The 24,111-nt window shown below is 41.7% G+C and overlaps 2 protein-coding genes across 3 annotated transcripts in view; one reads left to right on the plus strand and one right to left on the minus strand.

Moving 5' to 3' along the window:
* Nucleotides 1–4,909: 4,909 nt before the first annotated feature.
* On the minus strand, nucleotides 4,910–11,971 carry LOC114432472 (male-specific lethal 3 homolog). Its single transcript, XM_028400501.1, has 14 exons — nucleotides 11,736–11,971; nucleotides 10,715–10,797; nucleotides 10,484–10,579; nucleotides 10,265–10,359; nucleotides 10,091–10,188; nucleotides 9,853–9,981; nucleotides 9,612–9,769; nucleotides 9,373–9,531; nucleotides 9,056–9,291; nucleotides 8,884–8,973; nucleotides 8,563–8,672; nucleotides 8,257–8,356; nucleotides 8,092–8,176; nucleotides 4,910–5,939 (listed from the first exon to the last, which is right to left on the minus strand). Exons 1-14 carry the CDS (start codon nucleotides 11,832–11,834, stop codon nucleotides 5,840–5,842), a joined length of 1,638 nt encoding a protein of 545 aa, XP_028256302.1. The 5' UTR covers nucleotides 11,835–11,971; the 3' UTR covers nucleotides 4,910–5,839.
* Nucleotides 11,972–14,211: 2,240 nt separating this feature from the next.
* LOC114427341 (rho GTPase-activating protein 6-like) overlaps nucleotides 14,212–24,111 on the plus strand; it is a 43,479-nt gene continuing 33,579 nt past the window's right edge. For both annotated transcript variants that reach the window (XM_028395359.1, XM_028395367.1), the window contains exon 1: nucleotides 14,212–14,907. In XM_028395359.1, coding sequence (XP_028251160.1) covers nucleotides 14,419–14,907 — 489 coding nt within the window. In that variant the 5' untranslated portion in view covers nucleotides 14,212–14,418. The remainder of the gene's footprint in view (nucleotides 14,908–24,111) is intronic.

The raw sequence follows: 24,111 nt of genomic DNA on the forward strand, positions 1-24,111 counted from the left end.
ATGTAGACATTATGAAACTATCATGGTTTGGGTCTGGGTTACCGTGGCAACCAGTCCTGTACCATCAACAATATGTTCCTCTGGCTGAAAAGCAGCACTAATTGTTAAATATTGACAATAAAGTGCTGAAAATCTGTTTTGTTTAAAACATTGTGAGGACATACTCTGACTTAAAGGTAGGGTAGGAGATTTCATTCTGATGCACTTTTTGTTAAATTAGTGTAACTTCTCTTTACAGTCCGATAGCAACCGATTAGTTCGGCAGTTTTGCTTTAAAGCGAAGAATATTAATCATCTGTGGAAGCTATAAAACGCTAAAAACAACAGCCAATCCTACGACGCGCCCCTGCGCGTATAGTTGGCTGGTTGTCACTCTCTTCCTGCTCTGTGCGCATCAGAGAGGTATGTGTATGATGGCCGAAGTCACAGACTGGTTGGGAGGCATGGCTTCAAGATGAGCTCAGAGAGAACAGGGCGTGTGTTTACTTTCAAAATCTGGCTGACTCTCACTGAGTTTGCAAAATCTCCTACCCTACCTGTAATGGCAGCTACTGTAAAAAGAAGGCTGGACATCACTGCTAAAGCATTGCTGGCTTAATTTAATAAAACATCTGTGACTACAAGCACTGCTTTGATATCTCAGTTGATTTATTTCTCAAGCACTCAACTTTACAACATCAGGCTGGAAGTGCTGCTGATTTACAGTCTGACGTCCTCCACAGTCACCCTTTGCTGGGTGGGTCTATCATTCTTTTGACAGCTGGGTCTGGCTTTTGTATATGTCAATGTCTTTGTGTAACAAAATGCACATGAATATATATATTATAATCAAACTGAAAGCAGGTTAAGGTTGAATTTGAAGACAAGATAGCATTTTTAATGATTATTGATGATCATTATTTGCTGCCCCTGCTCTTTTCAGCTCCATTTGCCACCCCTTGAGATGCCACCTGGTACTGATGGTTGGCCAAGACTATCTATAGCTATGTTTACAGGGACGTGACTACATGGCTGTGACTCCTGTGTGGTTTTATCTACAGCATGATAAAACATTAAGGTTAGACTGAAATATCTGCTGACACAGATATGAAGTCGATAGAGATCAGATTTCAGCGTGCTAGCAATTTCCACTGCAGATATGGAGGCGTCTCCTCGACCACCACTACAGATACACCTAAAAGTAGAAATGCACTTACTCTGCATCAAAGGCAAGGATTTAAAAATTAATGTTAGGCAGAGGCAAAGATGAGCACGCAGATATGGATTTAAGGGAGAATAAGCTCCTAAATGTCCTAAAACACAATACAGGTGTGTGTATGTGTGTGTGTGCATGTTATGCTGAAAATGACTCCTGGCCAAATGACTGGACCTCAGTCGTGTCCATCTGGAGGCTTTATAGACTTTATGTAACCCTGTCTGTTTACTGAGAAAAGCAAGTGAAAGAGTCTCCTAAGTAAAGGCAATTTATTTTCTGTTAATCCATTTACAGCCATGAATGCCATTTTATGTAGTATTATGTTGCTTGTCATCGGGGAGCAGATGACGATTTGTAAGTTTGTATTCCACAAACATTCAGCTCTGCTTCCAGATTCTGGTGGTTTAAGGAGGTCAGATCAAAAGTCGGAATTTTAAACTCAGATGTTGTTGTTGTCATACATTTCAACTGTGAGCTTGTGTTTATGAAGTATTCGAACGGATGCTTTTTGCACCTTTGTTTTGTCGCTGGACTGCATCACATCTGATCAATACAATATTGAACCCTTGGTGTAAGCAAAGGGTGATATTAAAACATCAATATTTGACACATGCCATTATCGCGTGTGCTTGGATGATGAGACTTAATAACAACAACTGCCCCGGAACATCACATGATTAGGTAAGAGCAGACTTACACTTTGGCACTTTTTGCCATTATTATCTGACGTATGAGGCTGTGACGTCCATGCACACCTGAAAATGTTGCAAAAGTCCACAGTCCACAGCTTCAAATCCTTTAAATCCTCCACAAAAAAAGTCAAAACCACAAAGCCTGAAAGAAGTAGGAAATGCAGTTTACTACAGTAAGATAAGTGGGACGGCTCCAATCATACCGCCTCCACCCAACTGTGAAAATGTCTGTCTGCCAGACACAGCGTGCCTGCCCGGAGCCACAGAAACAACTTTTTCCCAAATTCTCCAGAAACCTAAAGCTTCTCCACAGATGAAATGAGGCATAAAGTGCACTGATGGAGACATACTGTGATGTTTCTCTATCTGTTCTGTGATATATGTAGGAAAACTAAAAGAATGAATGAAATTAACTGCTGAGGTATAATTATGAAAAATCAATTGTCTGATCCACACAGACATATACAGCTACCCGAATCCTGTGCATTCTAAGCAAAGCTCTCTATTTACATTCATGAGACAAATAAACACTATATTGTGTCTTACCTCATGGCTCAGTGTGCCATCCTGCTATGCCTCTCTGCCCAACTGTAGCCTAATCCTCAGGCTGCCACCAGCAGAGGGGCAGCTTCCCTCACAAACAATAACCACAACTGCAGCAAAACAGCTGTGGGTCAGTCAGAGTGGGTGGGGTGACAAACAGAAGTTGGAATGCAAGAACATGGAGGATGAGAGTCAGAGTTGCTGGGAGATTGGGGCAAAGTGCTCTCATTCTGTCTTTCTTTACTTTATCTCTGTCTCATGTAATAGTGTGACTATCATCAGACCACCTCCCATTTTTTGTCCCTCCCTTCCTCCCTCCCTCCCTATTTTAACATCTGGAGATGTGATTTTGTTTTGCTCAGAGAAAAATTGGGCAAAAATCGGGGTTGAATAACAGCCATTTGTGCTTAGTAAATGTAATAATGTCATTATTTTATACTTGTTCGAGAGATCCCATCTTCTTCCAGATGGTCCAATCACTGCTAAGCTTCCCTAAATGCACCAGCCAATGGGCTTTAAGTGCACTGACCGCTGTAACCTTTTTAAACTTTAAATACAGCACACTGCACAGGAAAACAGCACAGGGAGTAAAGGGTCTTCACTATCACCCTGCCTTGGAGCTGTCGAGCACATTTTTAATGTCATAAACATAAAAAAAATTTGCCTCCTTAAATGTCAAAAAAGCGCCTTTTTTATAGGTTAACTATAGAAGAATGATTTGTACATGCCTAGCTAACAACACAGTAGGTGTGTTCAGACTTGGTTATTTTACATATCAGGTCCATGGCTGAGGGAGAGTGGAAGGAAGGAAATAAAGGCTTGATGAACAACACCCCAGGTTTTCCCACCTGCCAGGGATTCTCTGAAGAATTCAAGGAGCAGTGGTGATTTATGGTTTCTATCTAAACTAATGCAGGGCTTGTTTTATCTGTTCCTGCAGGTCTGCGACTGAGAGTTAAGACTCCCATTACAGAAACACTTGTGATTAAAAGCAGATGAAACAGATAATCATTGTCACTGTCAGCTGGAAATCTCAGCAACTGTGTGATCATTCATCATCCTCTGCCAGCAGGTTAACAATACCATAAGTTTGGAAACAGCATGCACAACTACATATTTTACAGGAGCAGAATTCACATCCAAGTTAATGTTAAACTTACTCATCATTCCCAAGAAAAGACGTCTCCCTCCATACAAACTCGCTTCGCTGCCCTAAAGAAGACGTCTTCATATGTTGGTCCTCGAGCTGTTTCAAGCCACCATGGGGTGCAACAGGAGTCGACACCTGGTCCGAGCTGACTGATGTGAGGTCAGTGCTGATGTCAAAAGATGTCCAAGAAGAGTCAGTAGAGGCAGAGGGACTTGTGTCCTCTCTTTCCTCTTGAAATTCAGGTCCGAGGTCCATGGTGCAAGAATGAAATTGGAAAGAGAAAATGCTGAGGCTCGGGTGGAGATGGGTGAGACGATGAATGCGTCTCAGGATGTCTTGATAAGACATGAGCTTGGAATGGATAAAAAAGAGAGCAAGGAAAGCAGAAAACACTTCCAAATTAGATAAATGAATGGGTAAGAGATGTGCCTGTGCACTCTGTTCTCTCCTGTCTCAGTTAGGCATCGAGTCTCTAAAAGTAAGACAAAAGACTAATCTAAAGCAACATTAGACAAAAGACAGCAGAAAAACAAAGGTACTCAGGGAATAAAAGACAAGAGACTGCAGAATGGGACTGAAAGAGAGGAAACCACCACTGCAGATGGAAGCACCCAACACAAACAAAAGAAGAGGCGCGGCAGGTGAAAGGTGCGGGCAGCAGCACTTAGGAGGTGATAGCTCACATCTCATTACATCCCATTTTTCCACCACCAACAATTGAATCATGTGGTAAGTTGATAGAGACGGCGTGGGATGGGAAATCGATTCGAGATGCATGGAGAGGCTTGAACTGGTGGCTTCTGTGGCTACATGATAGCAGCAGGAAAGAAAGTGCTGTCTTGGGTTGCACTGATAAGCTGTTCATTAGAAGCCTGACCCAGTCCAAATACAATTAAGGTTCACCACTAAAACCCATCAGAACGCTGATTTAGGGAAGGCCCGGTTAGCCACTTTCCCCATGGGTACACTAAGTCAACTAATAGCATAGTTCTGCAGACAGCTAAGACTCAGTACTTAAGTATAAAAGAAGAAACTTCCTTTTCCTATTTTCTTACAAAAGCAACTGACCGATTAGAATTGTTTCTCCGCTGTGAAATAACTTGCTGTTTTATGAAGGGTATATAACCTGAAAATATACTGATGACAGAATCAGTGGTGCCCAAATGAGTTGACAACTTTAGAAAAAAAAATACTTTATTTAAACTATGAACAGGGTGAAATCCAAACACACAAAATGGCTACCTAGATAAATCCTATTTAAACAAACAGGAACATAAAATGTGATTTTTGAGTGTGATTCTGTGGTGTGCAAAGAAAAAAGAATTTACATATACTGATGTTCTGTATTTATTTACATTTGCAGAACTGAAATATATATACATTTAGGTCATAAAACGGCAATGTAGTCCAAATCAAATTGATCTGAAATTTACGGTAATTGTTTATTTCTGGACAATAGCTGAAATATGCTGTGCACAACAGCAGCTTGAAAAGTAGAACAACAAACAACAGAATTAAGCAGACATTTAGGGACAGGACAGGACAACACTGAAAGAGACAAATAGATGAGAAAGAAAAACTTCCTGAAACAGAGTTCTTGACCAGTCAGTAAACCGGAACTGCCCAGACAAATCTCCAGGATAGACAGAGCAAGTCCTGTAGCTTTAGAGCGATCATATCCCGAAGGTCAAAGGCAGCACAGCGTGGGAGGCGCTCACAGGAAGTCACTACTTAAGAGGTGCAAGCCTCCAAGTCAAACCTGCATGCCTCCCCAAAAGCTTCCAAAATTAGTTTATTGGACAGGCAAAGGAAGAATACAGCTTTTCTATTTAATCAGTCCCCCCCCCTCAATGAACAGGATGCCATATTGCGCACTAGCTGCTGCCATGAAGAGCAACAAAGTCAGCAGGAGGAAAATGGGGGCTGATTGTGGCTGCTTCAAAGCAGTTTCATTTTGGCTGGAGGACTTTCCAGCTTTAGCCTGCTCTTGAAAATGTCCAGGTGATAAAAACGAGGGTTAGTAGTAGCCAACACACACAGCGCTTTCCTTGGAAGCAAAGCAGTACTCATGCAGGACGACACCAAAAACAGAGCAAGGCTCTGGGTTAGTGGGGAGTCAGAAGCATCTGGATCCAGAAAAAAAGAATTAATGTTAGGCCAAAGCAGGAGAAAGGCGAGGTCCAAGAAAACACAACAGAGCGGAACGTCACAGAGCCCCAACAAGAGGCAAGTGATGGAGGAGAACATCCCACATCTTCTTTAGAAAGCCGGCCTCGGTTGTTTCATGCTGTAGTGGGCCTCAGATGCAGACACATATGCACACTCTGGAAAAAAGTCATCGTGGAACTCGGCCAAAAACCTAAGAGAAAGGGCGGGGGAGGGAAAAAAGGAAGTACAAGAAAGGGAAATCTGATGAGATACACTGCAACAAGGTTCAGGGATCTTCTGTTCACATTATATATTCAACATAACCTACGAGCACGATGAGCTTACATGCAACAATGACAGGAACACAAATGTCACGTTCCAGTTCACATCAGCTTCTGGTTTTCCTAGATATCCTGTGCTCATTCCACATAAATCCTAGACCCTTGACCTCTGCCCTCTGACCGGGGTATACATTTCAGACAAAGCCCCCTCATCCATTCCTATACCACCACCAGTCAACCAATTGCTACAACTGAAAGACTGAGCACATGACAGTGACCGACCAGCAGTCACAGAGGGAAAAGAGTGAAAAATCCCCCCCCCCTCCCATCTAATCAGTAGCGGGGAAAACTAATCCGGAATCTTCTTAGTATCCGCTACTCGGCCAAATCCTCTAAATCTTGCCATCTCATCTTAGCTCCACCGGCCTTCCTAATCTCAATGCAAACAAATTATCCTCATCAGAGGAGAACTTAAGAATGCTATGACAACGAATAACAAACACCCCAACCTAAAAGGAACAATAAAGGTGGAGAGCATCAGAAAAATGGGTTCGCAATTAAGTCTAAATTAAAAAAGTACAATATACGTATACATTTGTTAATCACTATATATATTTTTGGGAGCTTGTGCTAATCTTCATTGCTGTTAGATCAGTAATAACACAAGACAAGCCGCTTTCGGCATACACATTGTAAATCAGCATACAGTGTGCACACACCCACACTTAATCATAATCATTCTTGCAGAGAAAGGGAGAGTGAGAGATCAACTGTGGCCAAATCCCAGAATGCACTGCACTTCAGTCTCAGCGACATCAATCAGTTTGCGCCGCTCGGCACAATCTGCCATGAGGCTGATTTCACAGTGAAAAAGGCAAAAAGACACTTGTGTTTTAATTCGTTTCCAGCTATGGAAGGATATTAATTGCATACAGTGGCAGTGTTTTCTGTATTGAGTACAATCAATCCTGTTTGACTGACGCAGCAGAGGAGATTGAAATTGAAAAAGTAATTTACTTTTAAGCACCTCAAGCACCACATTTGCAACAACGATATTGTCTGCGCCGTACTGGAGAATAATATCCTATGAAAGAAGATGCAGCAGTTATTTACAGTGCTGCTGAAGTGCCAACAGGAACCATCAATGCTCAGGGTAGTGGTATTTAATTCACACAGAGCCACTGACAGTGCTGACGGTGACATTTCTGCAGGCACACGACAAAAAAAGAAAAGCAGCATTCTCTTCTCACAAACTTAGATGTCCACCTTGTGACAGTATTTGAGCAGAATATATGTCTGCTCTACAGTGCTGCTCAGTGGCAGAAGGAGGTACTGCATGAGTTTGATTAGAGAATGAGAGGACCTAAATCCCTCAGGTTTGGGACCAGCTGAACTGAAGATCGCTAGGGAGGATTTAAAGATTAGACTCCCGTGCTTGTGTAATGCCCACTCATCTCCCTCCCTCTAACACATGCTCTCACACTCCACCTCCCCCTCTATGTTCTCAATAACTGACTTCCGTTCTTTGTTGTTTTGGTGTTGGTGCTGATAATTTCAATCACTAATTTTACCGTTTAATAAAAACCATCCTCCATCTTTAAATCTTTTGCTTTCACTGCAGTGAACAAATGCATTTGACATAGACATGTTGACAGCTTCCAGGTTGTTCCCGTCTTCATCTCACAGGTGCTATCAAGATATAATGCTAGGTCAGAACTTGGTTAATGAACCATGTGGGTTATTAGTGAGATGCCGAGTCAACTCAAAGCACTTCCTGTTCAATGTTCTGTTAATGCATTGCAGCAGCACCTCGGTTTAATGATTATTATTATTTTAAGTTATATCACAGTTTTCTATCCACCTGACAGCAAACCCCATTTGTTAAAGGATGAGTTGAGATTTCAATTTTATGCTTGAATGTTTTAGTGAGGAGACTTGAAGCCTTTAGGCCTGAGTGGTTTGAGGATTGGAACTCCTCCAACTGCACAGTGTGGCAAACCTTGAAATAAGTAGTTTGTCTCCTTAACCTCTCTTAATTAAAATTACTCCTTAGACTTATACATTTGATTTGAAAACAAATACCTGAGAAAAAGTTCCAGATGTTTGATCAGGGCTCGAAGATTCCTTTCAGGGATTTGCATTTTTCCAAGGATCTCAGGAAGCTTCACTAAAGAGGAGTATGAGAGGGAGTGTTAAGTGAATAACAGTGATACTACTGACAGATGTGCGACTGGAATGAGAACCAACCAAAAAGCCGCAGGAGGTGCTGTGCACCATACAGGTAGGATGGTGGAGGAGGCTGGTCGCTCAGGGGGTAGTTATCAGGAGTCAACTTCCAGCTCAAAACCTAAGTGAGCAAAATAAAATGTTAGAAAAGTTAATCACTTGCACAACTCCATCCAGCTGTATGATTGACTTTGACAAACTCATTTCCTCCATGCTTAAATCATCTCTCAGCAATGAAACCATTTATGCAACTATCTTACAGTCCTTGAGCAGGACACCGTCTTTGCTTGTAAGTAATAGTACGCTCATCACACAGTGTTTCATCACCTCATTAAGCTCGTTGTTCCTTCGACTCTCCAGGCCATAGAAAGGCCCACATCGCTCTTTGCTCGGCGTCAAGGGGAGGGGGGAAGAAGAGCCACTGTGGACAGGAGTTTCTGGTAGAAGAAGGGAAGGGAAAAACAGACAGATGAGGAAGAGACAGATCAAGTTTTTCATATTTTCAGGGGAGATAGGAAGACAAAAAAAGGAGAATACTGCCATCTTTTGGGCTAGACATATCATTACATGAAAAAAATAAAGTGGGGCTGGTGGTTTAAAATGCCAACATTTCAGATTACAGTGCTTTTTAATAGTGTGTAGGCTTACTTCGATCGAGGTTAAGGAACAACTTGGGCTGTGATGAGGTGTCGACCAAGCGCCGCTTGAGCTGCGGGGATGCTGTGGCACTTCCTCCACCTAGATCGAAATACGCATTTATAAACCTAATTCTTTTTCACACTGCTTAATCAACTATCTGGACAGCTCTAGGCAATGATACCTCCACTGCTTCCTTCAGCTGTTCGGTCACCTCCAGACGTGCTTCTGGTGGAGCGCCTGAGTGACTGTGACTGGAAAGAGATACAGTCCATATCAGGGTGGCGCCGGCGCTTTGGAGTCGGTGCTGGGGCGGTGGGTGTAGTGGCAGATACGTCACTCAGAGCTGGCTGGCTGTCAGTAGACTGGGGGGTTGGGGGGTTGTGCCCCAGTGGGCTTGGGCTGCGCTCTCGCTGAGTGCTTGAAGGGAAAAGAAAAAGACTTATAGCCAAACCAAGTTTTAGATATCTCAAATAGAATGATTTATTGTGGCACACTTACTTGCTGGAGCTTGGGGACCCTTCATTCATGGCTAGAAAGAGCCTGGAGGAGCTGACCTTTTTGAACTGAGCTTGTTCAGATGGGTAGAGGAGGACCATGGGTAAGGTGAAGTCAAAAGTGATCCTTAAGCCATCAACCATTTCCTTACACAGTTCCTCACTTAAAACAGAGAAAACAATGAATACAAGTACACTCCTATTGCCTTATTTGTTGCTCTGTTCAAAGGTATGAAGTCTCACCTCTTCTCCGGAGGAACTGGCTGTGGACTGCTGTTCTGCGTGGTGTTCTGTTGACGTCTGTACCTCTCATTGGCCATGAAGGCTTTGTTGATAGCAAAGTGTTTGACATAAGATTCCAGGACATGCACAACATTTGTCTGGCAGGGAACCATCACAAGCTACGAGAGAAAAATATGCTGTCAATTACAGACAAAAATTCTTTAACCAGAAAACCAGAAAGTTTTGTATCTACAGCATGTACCTTCTTCCTCTTGTTGATGTAAAAGCAGTCATCTTCCAGCTTCTTCTTCAGAATATCAGGGATGCTAATGTCAACATGGACAATCTTCTCCTCACACTCCCTCTTGATGTTAATGTCTGGCTCAACCCTCTGAAAGAAATGTCAACATCCTGTAGTTGAATATTCTACAGAAGCTTTGAGGATCAAACTAGTAAGACTAATAAAATCTTGAACATGTTTAACCTTAAGGCCACTTTACCATTTTGTTGATATCTTCAGAGAAGGTGCTTTCCCCACTATTTGAAGAGTCTGGATCAGAATCGTCTCCGTCACTGCTCTCTGAAGTGGAAATTAAACCTACAGACAGAGACACAGGCAGGGCTTAAATTGATTGCAGAGCGAAAACTAGAGCAAAAGACAGGGGGATTCTTACATCCGTCATCACTGTCGTCCTCCTTTGGGAGAGTCTTCAGAGAAGATTTAGTACCAGACTGACGACGACGTCTCTTCGCCCATCCCTTTCTCTTCCTGTTACAGAGGGGGAGGAAAAAAACATCTGCATCAGCAGCAGTCTAAAGACAGAACAAAACTAAAACAAACAGTGCACCAGACTTAAGTCTGTATTACATGCATGATTATAATGTGTACTTACATGCGACCTAGAGCTTTGCGAGCCAGTTTACGTTGCAATTTACGATTTTCCTCAGTGTCCCTTAGGACATGATCCTCTGCAGCCCAACGATCCCAGCTACACAAACAAAGACATATAAACAATGCATTCATGATAAAACATAAACATAACAAACATAAACATAAAAACACAACAATTTGTAAATTTACACACTATTTAAATATGATACAATGAGATCACGTGAGTCTGTACCTTCTGTTCCAACCATTGAAGTGAATCAGGTACTTTGGGATTCGTCTTCCATGGTCATCTGAACCTATCAAAACATCAAGGACCTGTAAGGTGACACACAAAAAGTAAATATTTTCCTCAAAGACATTATAAATATAAAGGAGATTATATTAATTGGTTAGGACTTTACTGCACTTATGCAGCTGTTGCAAATAAAGATCTTACAAAATTTTAGCCAGTCTAACTAAATTCTACTCATTACCAGTAATTATGCAGCTATAGTGAAGCTAAGCAACCTAAAATCGTGCTTGCAGGTTCATAGTCAACAAAGCGTGTTTTTAATAGTTTATAGATCCAAAAAATAAAGCCACACTGCAATAGAATATTGCCAAAAGCTGATATTTTACATCGTACCATAACTACAAAAACAACGCCCCAAACATGCATCTCTGCAGCATGAATGCTAACCGCTAGCTAGCCTAGAGTAGCTAGAATAATAGGTCACCCTTAGCGTTAGCCAGCAGGCTAATGCTGGTAATATAAACAATATTGCACACAAATAATACACATAGTCTAACATGTTCATTGCCTATAACACTGTTACGAGCTAGCGAAGGAACAACGACTTCCCAGTGGTCAGCACCGTCCAAGTTAGCATGGCTAGTCTGTTTGGTTGTAAACTGATTCGTATAATAGCCACCCAGTTATAACTGCTTCACTAAAACGTCACCAGTGCACACTTAGGTTACAATACCCAATCAAATATCAATCATTTTTGTGTGGTATTCCTCAGCAGCATGCTAACTGCCCAGATATAAAAGTCGTGTTTTATATTTAAATGGTTACTTTCCGCAACCAAATAGAAATCAGACGTACCCGGAAGCTATGCACGATTTACACGAAAACGGTAACAATCGTGTTTTTCTCCGTGGCCTAAGCAGCCCTCACAACCCAACGCTTTACAAACACAATCCCGTCTAAGTGGTTCGTTTATACAGACTGTGAAAACTAAAGGGCTACGTTAGCTTGTATATAACATTACCTTAGCGTCATACAACACTTTAGCCTTGGTGGGGTCGGGTTCAAAGCACAGGACTCGTTCTCCTTTGTGAAACTGATATTTAATTCCCCGCGAACTCATTTGTTCATGGCGACGTGTGGGAGAGGTGGCATCGATCTGAACCTTATAAACTGCTTAACCCTTTCCTTGCCGAACTCTTCCCTGCGTGAGTAGTAATCTCCCACCAAAACAGACGATGGAGGGATGGCGCTGTTGTGGGATGCGTGCAAACTTCCCGCTGGTGCGTTCAACGACACCTCGTAATTTTCCGAAGTCAACAATGCTAGGAATTGTAATCTGGTGGTATACGTTATTTGAGTGAAGTAATCTATTGCGAGGTATTTTTGTCACGTGCATCCGTTGAAAAACAAATCAAGCTAGAAACAATGCAGCTCAGGACAATTTCAAAATGGCAAATTCTAATTAACAGGGCACTGAAGGAGGCACAAAAACGAATTTTGAAAAGCGGAAATGGTCTTTCACGGACACCGTACCAATGGTGCAATACTAGTAATTGCCCAACAGATGTCAGCATACAAACACAAACCATTTACATTGGTCAAAATTGAAAAGTTTTGCTATATACAGGCTAAATATTCACACATGATAATACTTTGATATTAGATTATCCATATTGTAATCATGCTAAGGATGTACAATCTCCACTGTCCATGAAAGGATCTCACCAAAGACAAACATGTATTCATTTAGGAATCTATGACCTGAAAATTATTAATAACCTCTTGGCACAACTACAATTTTGCAGATGCAAAAATTGCACTGCATCTTGTAGCTGAGAGGCGTAAAACATGCTGTTTCAGTATTCTGAGCCTCTTCCCTGAGGCAAAATACTGTAGAAGAAAATCTTCTATTGGAACAATATGGTAGCTTTAACATATATAGTACAGTGTAGGGATACAGACAGTAAATCTGCAGACATATTTACTTATCCCTCTAATCACTCACAGTCTTAATTATTTGCAGAAATAATATACCTAGACAATCATAAATACACCAGTTGTTCTTAACAAATAAAAATAGACCCTGTTAGTGTTTCATATGTCGTTGCCACTAATTTGATTTCTGTTTTTTCTGACCTTGTAACCTTTCTTCAGTTAGGCCCCACTGGACTCACACAATGAAATGCACACTGATTCCAGGCACAGGAAACCTGTCGTCACTGCAGCTGTAGCTGAATCAAGACTCATTTTGCTTGAAATGGTTTCAACACCATCTCTACTATTGTATACCAAATATGGACATTCTGTGTGTGTGTGTGTGTGTGTGTGCATATAAATAATACTGAGTGGTTGATGTGCAGCCCCTGCTGATGTGCTCTCCTTCCCGCTGAACCTGAATGCATCTGATATATTTTGACAATCATGTCAATGATCACATTATATGTCCCACCAGCGCTGCAGTTCTCTTTGCTAAAAGTGTTCAGTTTCTAAAATCTGTTCGATGGGAACCTTTTGATGCCTGTATTTGTTGTTTTTGGCCATTTTCCTTCAAATGGAGGAGCAGTGTGCACACAGTGCACTGCTGGTTTTAATGCAAAACACAACGTTTACTTATAATCACAGCTTCTGTGTTTTCACACAGTCCACGTCTCATTCTTTTCACCCCTTTCAGACTGTTTTCAGAAGGGTCGAATCTATCTCAGCTGTTATCAGTGTCATGTCATGCTGTGTTGTGTGTATGTGTGTGAGTGTGTCATGCTGTGCAGCTTCATAAGCTCCTTTATCAGCTGGCTCGGCACCCTCCTCTTCCGACTCCTGCTGTCTCTTTTCATTTTTCCCATACTTTCACACACTGAGCCACACATGCATCTGCTCTGTCGCTTTTTTCTCACTCTCCTCACACACACAGTTTCTGAACTCCTCTATGAGCATTTGTGTAAACAAAAGTCTGGCATCAGCCTCTCACACACAGGTGTATAAAGAAAGACATGGGCTATTAATCCGCTGGCTCACTTACTGTTTAGCTAATAATAGCACACAGCAGGCTTCACTGATAGGCCTATTATTCCCAGACAGCCAGGTGGATTAATGGGAGACACGGATTAATATTTCTATTTTCATCCCTGGCTAAATCATGTCTGTCTGTGTGCCCTTGTCTGAATATTATGTCTGCAAAGACCCAATTAAACCTCTGAAAATGTGCCTACTAAAAATAGAATCTTACCATTTTTAAAGTGCAGAAACTGCTCATTGGTTATATTGCCATAGTGGTGTAAGTGTGTATAAAATGACGACATTCTAAATGTAGTCCAAAGGGTCCAAAGTTGACTTTTACGCAATAAGTTTTAGCTACTAAATTAACACCAAACAGATAATTCATAAAAATCACACCATGCAAGTATTTGTCTGAAGTTTTTTGGAACCCCACCCCCTCGCGCGCGCACACACACACACACACTTTCACACTGTCCTCTCGCTTCTCTCCAGTATGGGAATGATCAACGCGCAGACGAGCACAGCAGGAAAGAAACGGAGGATTCTCCACTTTACGCATCCGAATGCAGCGGCTCCCAGTTCATAATTTATGTGATTGGAGCTTTTCTCTAATGGGGCAACACTAAACTCGTCTTTTAGTATTGTGGTGGGGTTTGAAGAGTAAGAGTAGGAGAAAGAGGAGCGCTGATGTGAGATCCAAAACTAAAACCATGTCAGCCGCTCAAGGACTTCTCAACAGCGTCTTTTCTTGCTCATCTCCTGCCTCCAAAGCCATAACCAAACGGAGGCTACGCCAAACCCGCAGCCTGGACACCGCTATCATAAGACACTGTGGCACCGGGACCGACGGAGTGAGCGGCGCACAGTTTTCTGCAGTTGCCGACGCAGGTGCCTCTGCGGAGCGCTTAGCTGTGAAGCCGGCTTTACGCACCAAGATTCCGACACTAAAGGAACCAATAACGCCTTCAATCTCCACTCCTTCCATACCACTGGATGTTTCTCCATCCTCTAACTTCCACTTTGACTATGATATTGCAAAGCGTGCCAAAAGGAATACCGCCGGGGATTTACCGTTTATGGTGAGGGCTCCCGGTGCAGCGCCGTCTGGAAGCACCGGCACGCTGTTCTCTCCGCGGAGGTGGCTCCAGAGGAAAGTACAGCCGTCCAGCTCTCACGCTTACGTCGTGTGGAAATCAGAGGTAAACATTGCAGTGTAAATATTACTATTTTGTAATTGGAATACAGCAGTAAGTTCTCTTTATTTCAGTTCAGAAAAAATAGATTGCAGAATCCCCCCATCACTTCATTTTAGGAAGTCTGGCTGACAGCTCCTGGAGCAATTAAGGGAACAATCAGCAGACTTAACATTTTGTTCCCATTAGAAGCAACATATCTGTTGTAATTCTTCACATATTCATTCACATGCGCTTCTGAACTGTAACTACTAGTCAGACATCTTGACCTGAGATGTGAAGGCTGACCCCTAACTAGTAGATTTATGGATTTATGAAGAGCCCTGCACCTGGAAACCACACAGTATCAAACCACTGAGTGCACCACAAACGGCAATTTTCTTGGTCTGGCCCAAGGGCACATGGGTAATAAAAGGGGGGGGGGGGGGAGGGGGAGGCAGACACCTCTGTCCCACCTGGATTTCTTTTTATTATTTTTGGGCATTAGTCTTACAGGTCACAACTTTCACACAAGTACTTGTGGGAAAATCTTTTAAGGATTAAATAAGTCTAACAAAAGGTGCATTGAAGTGCACAGATAGTTTTTCCTTCCTACTGTTGTTGTCATTGGGGCTGGTTTGGCCTTTTTTCTTTATACAGACTTCAAACTGAGTGTGAATAAGGGGCAGGGATCGTATGAAATCCTTACCAAAACATACTTGGGAGACTTATTTTAAGTGGGGGGGGTATAGGCTGCATATTTGGCAGCAGTCCACATGTACTGGTGGAAAGGTATGATAATTTTCCTGCTTCTTGTGAGGACTTAGTTTTTTTCCCTGCTTAAGTTGATATGTTTTATTTTGTGTAGTGTGTGTGTGTGTGTGTGTGTGTGTGTGTGCACAGCAGCATGTGAGTGATGTGTGGGTCTTAAGGACACATGGCCAGGGACTCAGTTCTCACGACTAGGAGCGGTCACAGGGTCAAAACTTTGCGGCCCTCAAACAGCTCTCCCATCATTTCCTATTACAGGGAACAGCTCCAGCTTCATTCTCTGTTCCACTTTCTTGCAGCGCTACACCTCTCTTTCTTTCTCACACACGCACCAACGCTCTCTTTTCCTTCCTTTCTGACATGTCTGAGATGTCTAGATGCCCCCCCAACACACACACACACACTGCTGGGTGTGAAGTAAAATCTTATAAAAACAATGTTTCCTATATTCCCATAATGCTACTAGACAGCTGCGGCAGTTTTAGGTGCAAGTTTATGTCTTACTATCTCTTTAGAATCCAAACATTTGTCCAGATTGGGATCACACTTTAAATCATTTGCATGCACACCACTGAGTGTGTGTGCGCAGAGGCCAACCTGTCCCATGCTATGCCTTTTTAAGGAGGGATACTAGATGGAGAGCAGGGAGAAAGAAGAGAGGGGTGAACACAGAATGGGGATGAAGGGTTTACACAAAAAGCAACATCTGACAGTTATATTGGGCGTGATTGCTTATAATAGTTAAATTTTTTTCCATTGCGAAGTTGTTGAAATAACAATGATACAAGATAATCATCAGAAAGCACCCTCGGTGCTATTACAGCAGAGGAGCCAGTGACTGGATGCAGGTCTTGTGGAGTGATTGGTTTTAAAGTTAGGCATCTTATCAACAGAACAGTACAGAACAGCACAGTTTTGTATGAGGACGTTGACACAGTGAAAATTTGTATCTGCAGCATGTGAAACCCCTGCACTGCATGTTTTTCTGACCCTGTTTTTGCTCACATATGTGCAGAAAAGGCTCGGAGAGGAAACAGTGGTCGGCTAATTTAATCCAGGTTGTTTATGGGGCGCCAGAATGTTGACATTGTGTGGCCTATTTTTAGACCCACTTAGCCTCTCCTCCAAAGCATTAGGGTAAGTGTTGAAAATCATTCCAAAATGAGATCTCAGAAAACAAAACTGCTGCTAAATGATTGGTAATAGATGAGTTTGCAGTGGGTCAGTGAGGTCAGAGTTTGCTACTTGTTAAGATCAGCTTCTCACAAAGGAATATTAAGTGGGGAAAAAGCACAGTTTCAGTGTACTCTCATTGTATTTTACTGAATGATCCTCTGGATAAGAAACATCAAATTACGGCTGCTTACACCTAGAATTCTTCTATTCAATTCTTAGAAGTCTCTGCATTGATTTGCTGATTCACATCAACATACTCAGCGCTCAGGGAAACAGTTTGCTGTCTCACAACAATGCTGGTTTCAATTAAGGACTGAAATTTTGGTTATGAGGTTATGAGGTCAATATCCAACAAGTCCTCCATGCGACTTACAGATGTAAATATGTTTGCTTACACTGAAGATAAAGGAATACACACATAGATAAACATGCTGAAATAAACTCATTTCCTGTAAAGAATGGAGGACGAGTGAACTTATTTCCTTTAAAAGGGAACATTTACAATTAAACACACCTATCACCAGGAGCATCAGCCTACTTGAGACACTTCACTGGCTGCATGTGGAAGATTTTCCTGTGCAGTATTATACAATATTCTCATAGAATCCACCACAAAAACACGTTTTTGAAGCATCTGAGTATAAATGGCTTTGCCATCGCTTATGCTGACAACCATATGAAGAGCTGATGCAGGTTGTGCCTAGACACACCAGTTGTATTGTTTTAAATAAAAAATGATCCGAAAAAATGAAGCAACAATAAGACTTGATCTGAGAGCAAACTGCAGCAAAGCATCCACAAAGGACGTTTCAACAATCAGTGATGGATGCCTGACTATGAAAGCTGGAGGAAACTTATCCAGCCTAAACTCAAAATCCAAGATGGCGACATCATGCATCAACAGTAGTAAGAGCTGCACTGGTTCTAAGCACTTCTGTTTATTTGTGTCTAATTAAATAATCCCAAAAGCAAACGGAGATGTTTTAAGTGAGTCATGTCTCAGCTTTCTGCCTAAAATGAGAGAAAGTCTGGGGAACGCAGCTGTATTTAACTCTTCCCAGTCTTGCAGTCCAGGAAAGCGAAAATCCATACTATAAAGATATATAATGTGGATAAATACACCCATTTATTAGCAGATAATGGTTTGAATTTGAGATCTAGACATGCATCGTTCCCTGTTTGAACATATTTTCTCTTGTTAGAGAAAACAGAGAGGCTTGAACTTGTGAACCAAGCTGCTATCCATTTTGCCTTTCCTCCCTGATTTCCTCCCTAAGTTCCCTTAAAATGATGAGGCTGCGTTGGAGGAACAAGACCTTGATGGTTGAACATCTTTGGAATGCTAAAAATACACACTCAAACCAAATTTATACAACTTTTAACAAGACTTGTATCAAAATCATTTGTTGCTTGTGTCACTGCACGATCAAGGATGTCATCACATGACATAGAAACTGTGGCTTGAAGCAGCAGGTCTGTTCACAGCTGACTAAGTCATAGTCTGATCTCACAGCATCCTGAAATGGGGTTAAAGGACCTCTATGTCACATATTATTGTCTGTATAGGATTTAAACGGAATCTCTCTAGCAACAAAACACATCCTAAAAATAGGTGGAAGAATGCAAAAAAGGCTTTTAAAATGTAAGAAGCTGCAATAAATCAACAGACAAATATTAATCCTGTGATGGTATAGATGAGCTGTGCGGCCCCCCCGGGGATGTATGCATGCATGCAGCTCTGCAGGAGGATGTAGTTTGATTATAATCTTTATTAAGATATTATGGGCTCAGTTTTAAACACTGTCTTGATGGACACACAAATGAAGGTCGTTCTCTCAGAAACATCTTCCTCCCTTTCTTTTGTTTGGCAAATGTTTGTCATGCTTTCACTAGATTGAGAAGGGTGTGAGATTTACAAAGCTAACATATCATTGTCCAAGTAGTTGTGATAGCTTAGGGAAGTATGATTGCACTAAACAAATGGGACACAGGAGGAGACAGTGCTTTATAAGGGGTTGTGGTTGCAGCAGACAGATGGCTCCGCTTTTTACTGTATAACATCTATTTGATAACTGAGAATTTTTTAAGATGTGATTTTTCACATAAAAATGTCAGCATTTTAAGGTTCCAGCTGTTTGAATACAGTTTAGAGGCCAGACCCACAGTACATAATGTGTGTGAAAAACATATTTTAAGCCTCTTCTCATTTGTGCACAGCAACACGATACCTCACAGGGCAATTTTTTGACAAGTTTCCATGATGTTCTGCTGAAAAGAACCATATGAAACAGCGGGGTTTGTTGGGCAGTGTTTTGGTTTAGCAATCTCACATCTCCTTTGGGATGTTTTCTCAACAATGAAGGAAAAGACAGCAGCTTGAAATAGAGACGACTGAAAAGTAAACATTAATTTCCGTAGCCAGAATCTCTCTGTCTGTTACCGATTAAACCTCTTCTTTGTCGACAGAGCAGCAGTGTTGAGTTACGGTTTGTGCGCATGAGTGCGCTTCAGAGAATCCTGAAGGTGGATGATCTAATTGTGTGAGCCTAAAGGCAAAAACGTCCGTCCTCTTGTGCATTTTGGTTGTGACCTCCATGTCCACTAATGTTCTCTCTAATGTGGTTTGTCATGGGCCAGAGGGGGAGCATGGATAAGATCCTTTTCACAAACATTATGGTGTGTTAAGGATACAACTTACCATTTATGTATTCATCTCAGTTGGTAATGCTATACTCACGGTGGGTGAAAACATCTCAAAACACACACTCTTTGTCTTGAAACGGTTACAGAAAGACAAAAATGTATTGAGTATATTTTGATATTCTGCAATTATTTTTGATCTGAGTGAGGAATGTGCTGTTAGGACAGAGAGGGACATTTCATTTTCATCCCCATCTGATAAGCAATTGAAATGTGCTTCTTGTAGATATTATCACTGGAAAACTGTTTTAATGCATCACTACATTCCATCAGGATATTAGACCCCTTTTCCACTGCAGGAACCTGTGGGTCCGTTTATAATTGCCTGCATCTTTGTGCATATTTTCACCGCAGGAAAGCCCTGACAAACTGCTGATTGGTTGAAACTGTCAGCTTATGAGTCAGGTCGATCCTCCATCACATTATGAGATATGAAAGGGTGAATTATAATTATAATTCTTGCCTGCCCCAAATTCCTGCAGTGGAAAAATGCCTATTGTCTTTTCAGGTGCTCACACACTCATCAAGCTGTAATATATAATAATATACAAGGGTAGAGGCCAGAAAACTGAAATAATCAGACAGAAATGTCCTTCGTATATATTAGTCACAGTTGAGCGTCAATGTAAATTATTAATTAATTATATTTGCCCCAGGTATATATCGATATAGGTTCCACCACGCCTTTCAGTGTGTGTGTGTATCAATCTTCATAAGGCATATCAAAAGGACATGCATCTTCATATCCTGTCCTGTTTCTGAAAAAAATGAGCCCAAAGGAATAGAATCCTATTTTGTTATTTGATTTTATTGAGCTCCGCTTTAGAGTGTCACGCCCTCTTTTCATGCCTATTTATTAGTGAATAACACAGTTTCGTGCTGTGTTTAGTGAGGATTAACTGAATGTTCCTGCTCACACATGCAGGATTTAGGCTACTCCAAGGGCTAAGCTTTGAGAATTAACACCGGTGCACATTTCTGGATGTGTGTGTGAGTGTGATTTTACCTTGCAGAGTTATCAAACACCTGCCGATCAAATAAATCAAATATAGGGAAGATTAGATTAAATAAGCCATGGATTCGAAGTAATTGTGCATTCTGTGAGGCGCACTACCCCTTACGTGCATGCGTGTGCATGAGTGTCTTTCAGTGAAGAGGTTTAGGGAATTATTTATTTGGAATTCCAAGTCAGAGCTTCATGCTGAGGCCCTGGGGCTCCAACTAAAAGAGGACTGGCTACTGACTGACCCCCAACTTCCTCTCCTCTCCTCTCTCTTCTTTTATTTCTCTTCACAGAAGCTCACTCCCGTCCACTCTCCACTTTATTGACTCACTTTTATAGACATGCTAGCTACAACACCCTTTCTTTCTAATCTCCAGCTTACGCTAAATGCAACAAGCGAAGCAAAAAAGATGAGATCATGCCGGCTTCATTTAACATTAAGGAAACAAGAACCAAGCTGGGATCACAGCCCTGCATTTGTTGGACAGGGCCAGCTTCCCCTGTCCAAAGACTACACTGAAAGCATGCAGCAATTTGTTCTCTGACATGAATGTTCCTTTGAACTCTCTCTCTGCCTGAGGAGCTGAGGGCAGTTAAATCATCAAACGACTGTGGAAAACTCCCATTCTAAAGACAGGAGTTTATGTAGTTTCAACTTTTTGTGCCTGATAAGTTGCTGTGTGGATGTTAGCTTAGAGGACCCAGAAAGGTCCGCCCCACTCTTGCTGCTAAGTTTCAAACATGCCTAATAAAAGTAAAAATGTACAGAAGTTTAATGTGTGTTCTGTTGCCAAAGGTCCCAATTAACATCCATTCTCCTTTGATTTTCCCAAAATGCCTCAAACAAAAAGAGTGTTCTGGAAGTGAGCCATCTTTTTTGTTCCAGCATCTTATCTCCTCTCCTCTTTCCACACTTCTCTTGGCTGTGCTGTCAGGAGTCACTGTTATCTGCTGGGAGTAAACTCAAACAACTGGCTGAAGACTGCTGGAAATGTCTCTGGGGCAGCACTGATGTGTAGTTGTGTGTGTTCATAACATTGATAAATTTTACTTCATATTTAGTCATAAAATGCAGGGAACACAATCCAGGATGTGCTGCATACATGTGTTTCTTTTAGGGGTCAATAGGTCAGTAGGGAGTAAGGATTAGAAGTAAAGTCATGCTAAGGAAAGATTCTCAAATAACACTTCCACTGATACTCTATACTTACTAATTAATCATAACTGAGCACATCTCTTTTGGTCTCATCAGCCAAATGTCAACCAAAGATTCAATGACTTCAGCCCCTGATTTAAAACACAACTTCCACAACTGACACCCCACCCCCACCCCCTTGCACCCCCACACAAACCCCGTCAGACAGCAAAGAAGCAAAACAGAACAGGGCAGCGGGCACTTTAGACACAGCCGGAGCTCTGCAGCTATAAATAGAAAAATAGCTCAGTAGAGGAACGGGTCCATGGACTCAAGTTCCAGCAGTGAAGCAGGGAGAGGCGTATTGGTTGCAGGTGTGTGTGTGTGTTGAGGTCTAGGAATATAGTTTTTCCAAACTGCAATACTGGTTTAACTTTACAGTGCAAAGTGTGTGGTAACAATGTGAGAAAGCATTTTCTTAAAACGCTGACAGAGCATGTGTGTCAGAATGTGCTAATGCCATCTAGTGGACACGTTTATTAGGACCATTTCTTTTTAGTTGGATTGGTTTATGCACATATAATGCCAAATGTAGAACATATTGAAACACCAAAGGTAGCTGAATGATGTGCACAACATATAACAAATGCAAATGGTTTAAGCATATATGCAGGGATGGGAGTAAAAGCATAACATAAAGTATCTAAAATTGACTTCAACCCCAGAAATATGCATTCAAATATGCATAAACATGAAGCTTCCCATCTGCACAAACTGAGACAGTCAACTAGATAAACAGGACTTAGATACGTTTGTATCTTCTTCCACTAAAGTATATGTGGCCTAGAGTCTGTTTTGTTGTGGACACTGCAGATTTAAACAAATTGTAGTGACTATGTTTCACCATCAGATGGTGCCAGTGAAATTCTAACAACTCTTCCAGGAATGGAACTTTCAGCAGTATCCTCTCTCTCTCTCTCTCTCTCTCTCACACACACACACACACACACACACACACAAATGATGAATCACAGTTAAAATGTGGGTGGGCTGCATCGTGGCCAGTCACAGCTGCACACATCTGTCTCCTCGGCTTCTCTGTGTCATAAGTATCTAACAAAAACATTACAAAAGCCGATACCAGCTGCGGCGAGAGCGTTTTTCTCAGCACTGGCGCCAAACAAAGCTGTTTAACATGCATGGATGTGAGAGAAAAACCCAACAATTTGATACCAGTGCCTTAAGTGCGTTAACTTCACACGATTGTTTTACAGCCCTCAAACATTTATTTAAGCAGATAAACCTATTAAACCTGCTGCGGGCTGATTATGCAATGAAACTGCTAAAGCTCTCTAACCAGTTGAATCTTCTGGTAACTGAGGGCACGTTATGTTATTGCTACACACTTGCCTAGTATTCTCATAAGACAGCTCCAGTGGAGTGGAGTTGTTTGTACTGTCACCAACACCCACATATCACACACACACACACGCACACACAAACATAACAATGTGTGTTTGTACTACTTTAGTAGGGAACAGCGTCACTTCCAAGCAGAGATCATATTCTCTCCTGCAGCGTACCTTCCCAGAACACTCACGTGTGTGTGTGTGTGTGAGTGAGAGGGGGAGTGTGTGTCAGATATTAGTTCTTAAGATCCCCAGATGATTTCAAAATTGTTGGATGCTTTTGTGCTTTAGAGTGGAGAAAATACAAGTTTCTTTTGGATCAGAGTAAATTAAGATTGATCCTGCAATTAATTGACTTTTCCTATAAACAAACGGGCCTCCTGCTGCTCTATACATGTGATTGTTATACCATATGAGCAATTCATGCTGATGCCAGCTCAGAAAAAAATTTACCTTTCTAAACAGCCTGCAGGTCTTTCCTGGAAAATTCCACTGCAGCAGGAAGTGATGCATTGTTTTACATTTCCAGCAACATTTATAAAACTGTTTGATACCAATATGCTACTTTTATGATAAACTATTTTTTATGTCAGTTTCTCTGTTTTATAACCTTCTTGTCACTGTTCCTTATTTTTAGCATCATTATCAGCTTCACATCTTACGTTTTTGTCTCTCAAAATGAGGATTAGTGACAGGAAGAAGTGGATGAGACAGACAGATTAACTACATTTAGACTGAACCGTCTCTGGTGGAGACGTTTTCATGGCATTTCTAAAGAAACATGTACATGTGTCTTCTCCAGACTCTGGGTGAGATGACTAACCTTGAGGCGTGTCAGTCTGCTTTCCCACTTGCCTTAATTTGACCTAATTGGAGGAGGTTTCGCTCTTTCAGTGCTGTCAGCTTTGTGAGAGCGTGGGAAAAGGAGCATTTTTGCTGGAGCTGTGATATGAAGCAAAGAGATATAAGATAAAGCTGAGTGGAAGAAAGAGAAAGGTCAAGAAAGTGAGGCGGCAGCAGAAAGATGAGGAGAAAAC

This window comes from Parambassis ranga, chromosome 2 (assembly GCF_900634625.1).
Source record: "Parambassis ranga chromosome 2, fParRan2.1, whole genome shotgun sequence".
Classification (NCBI taxonomy): Eukaryota; Metazoa; Chordata; class Actinopteri; family Ambassidae; genus Parambassis; species Parambassis ranga.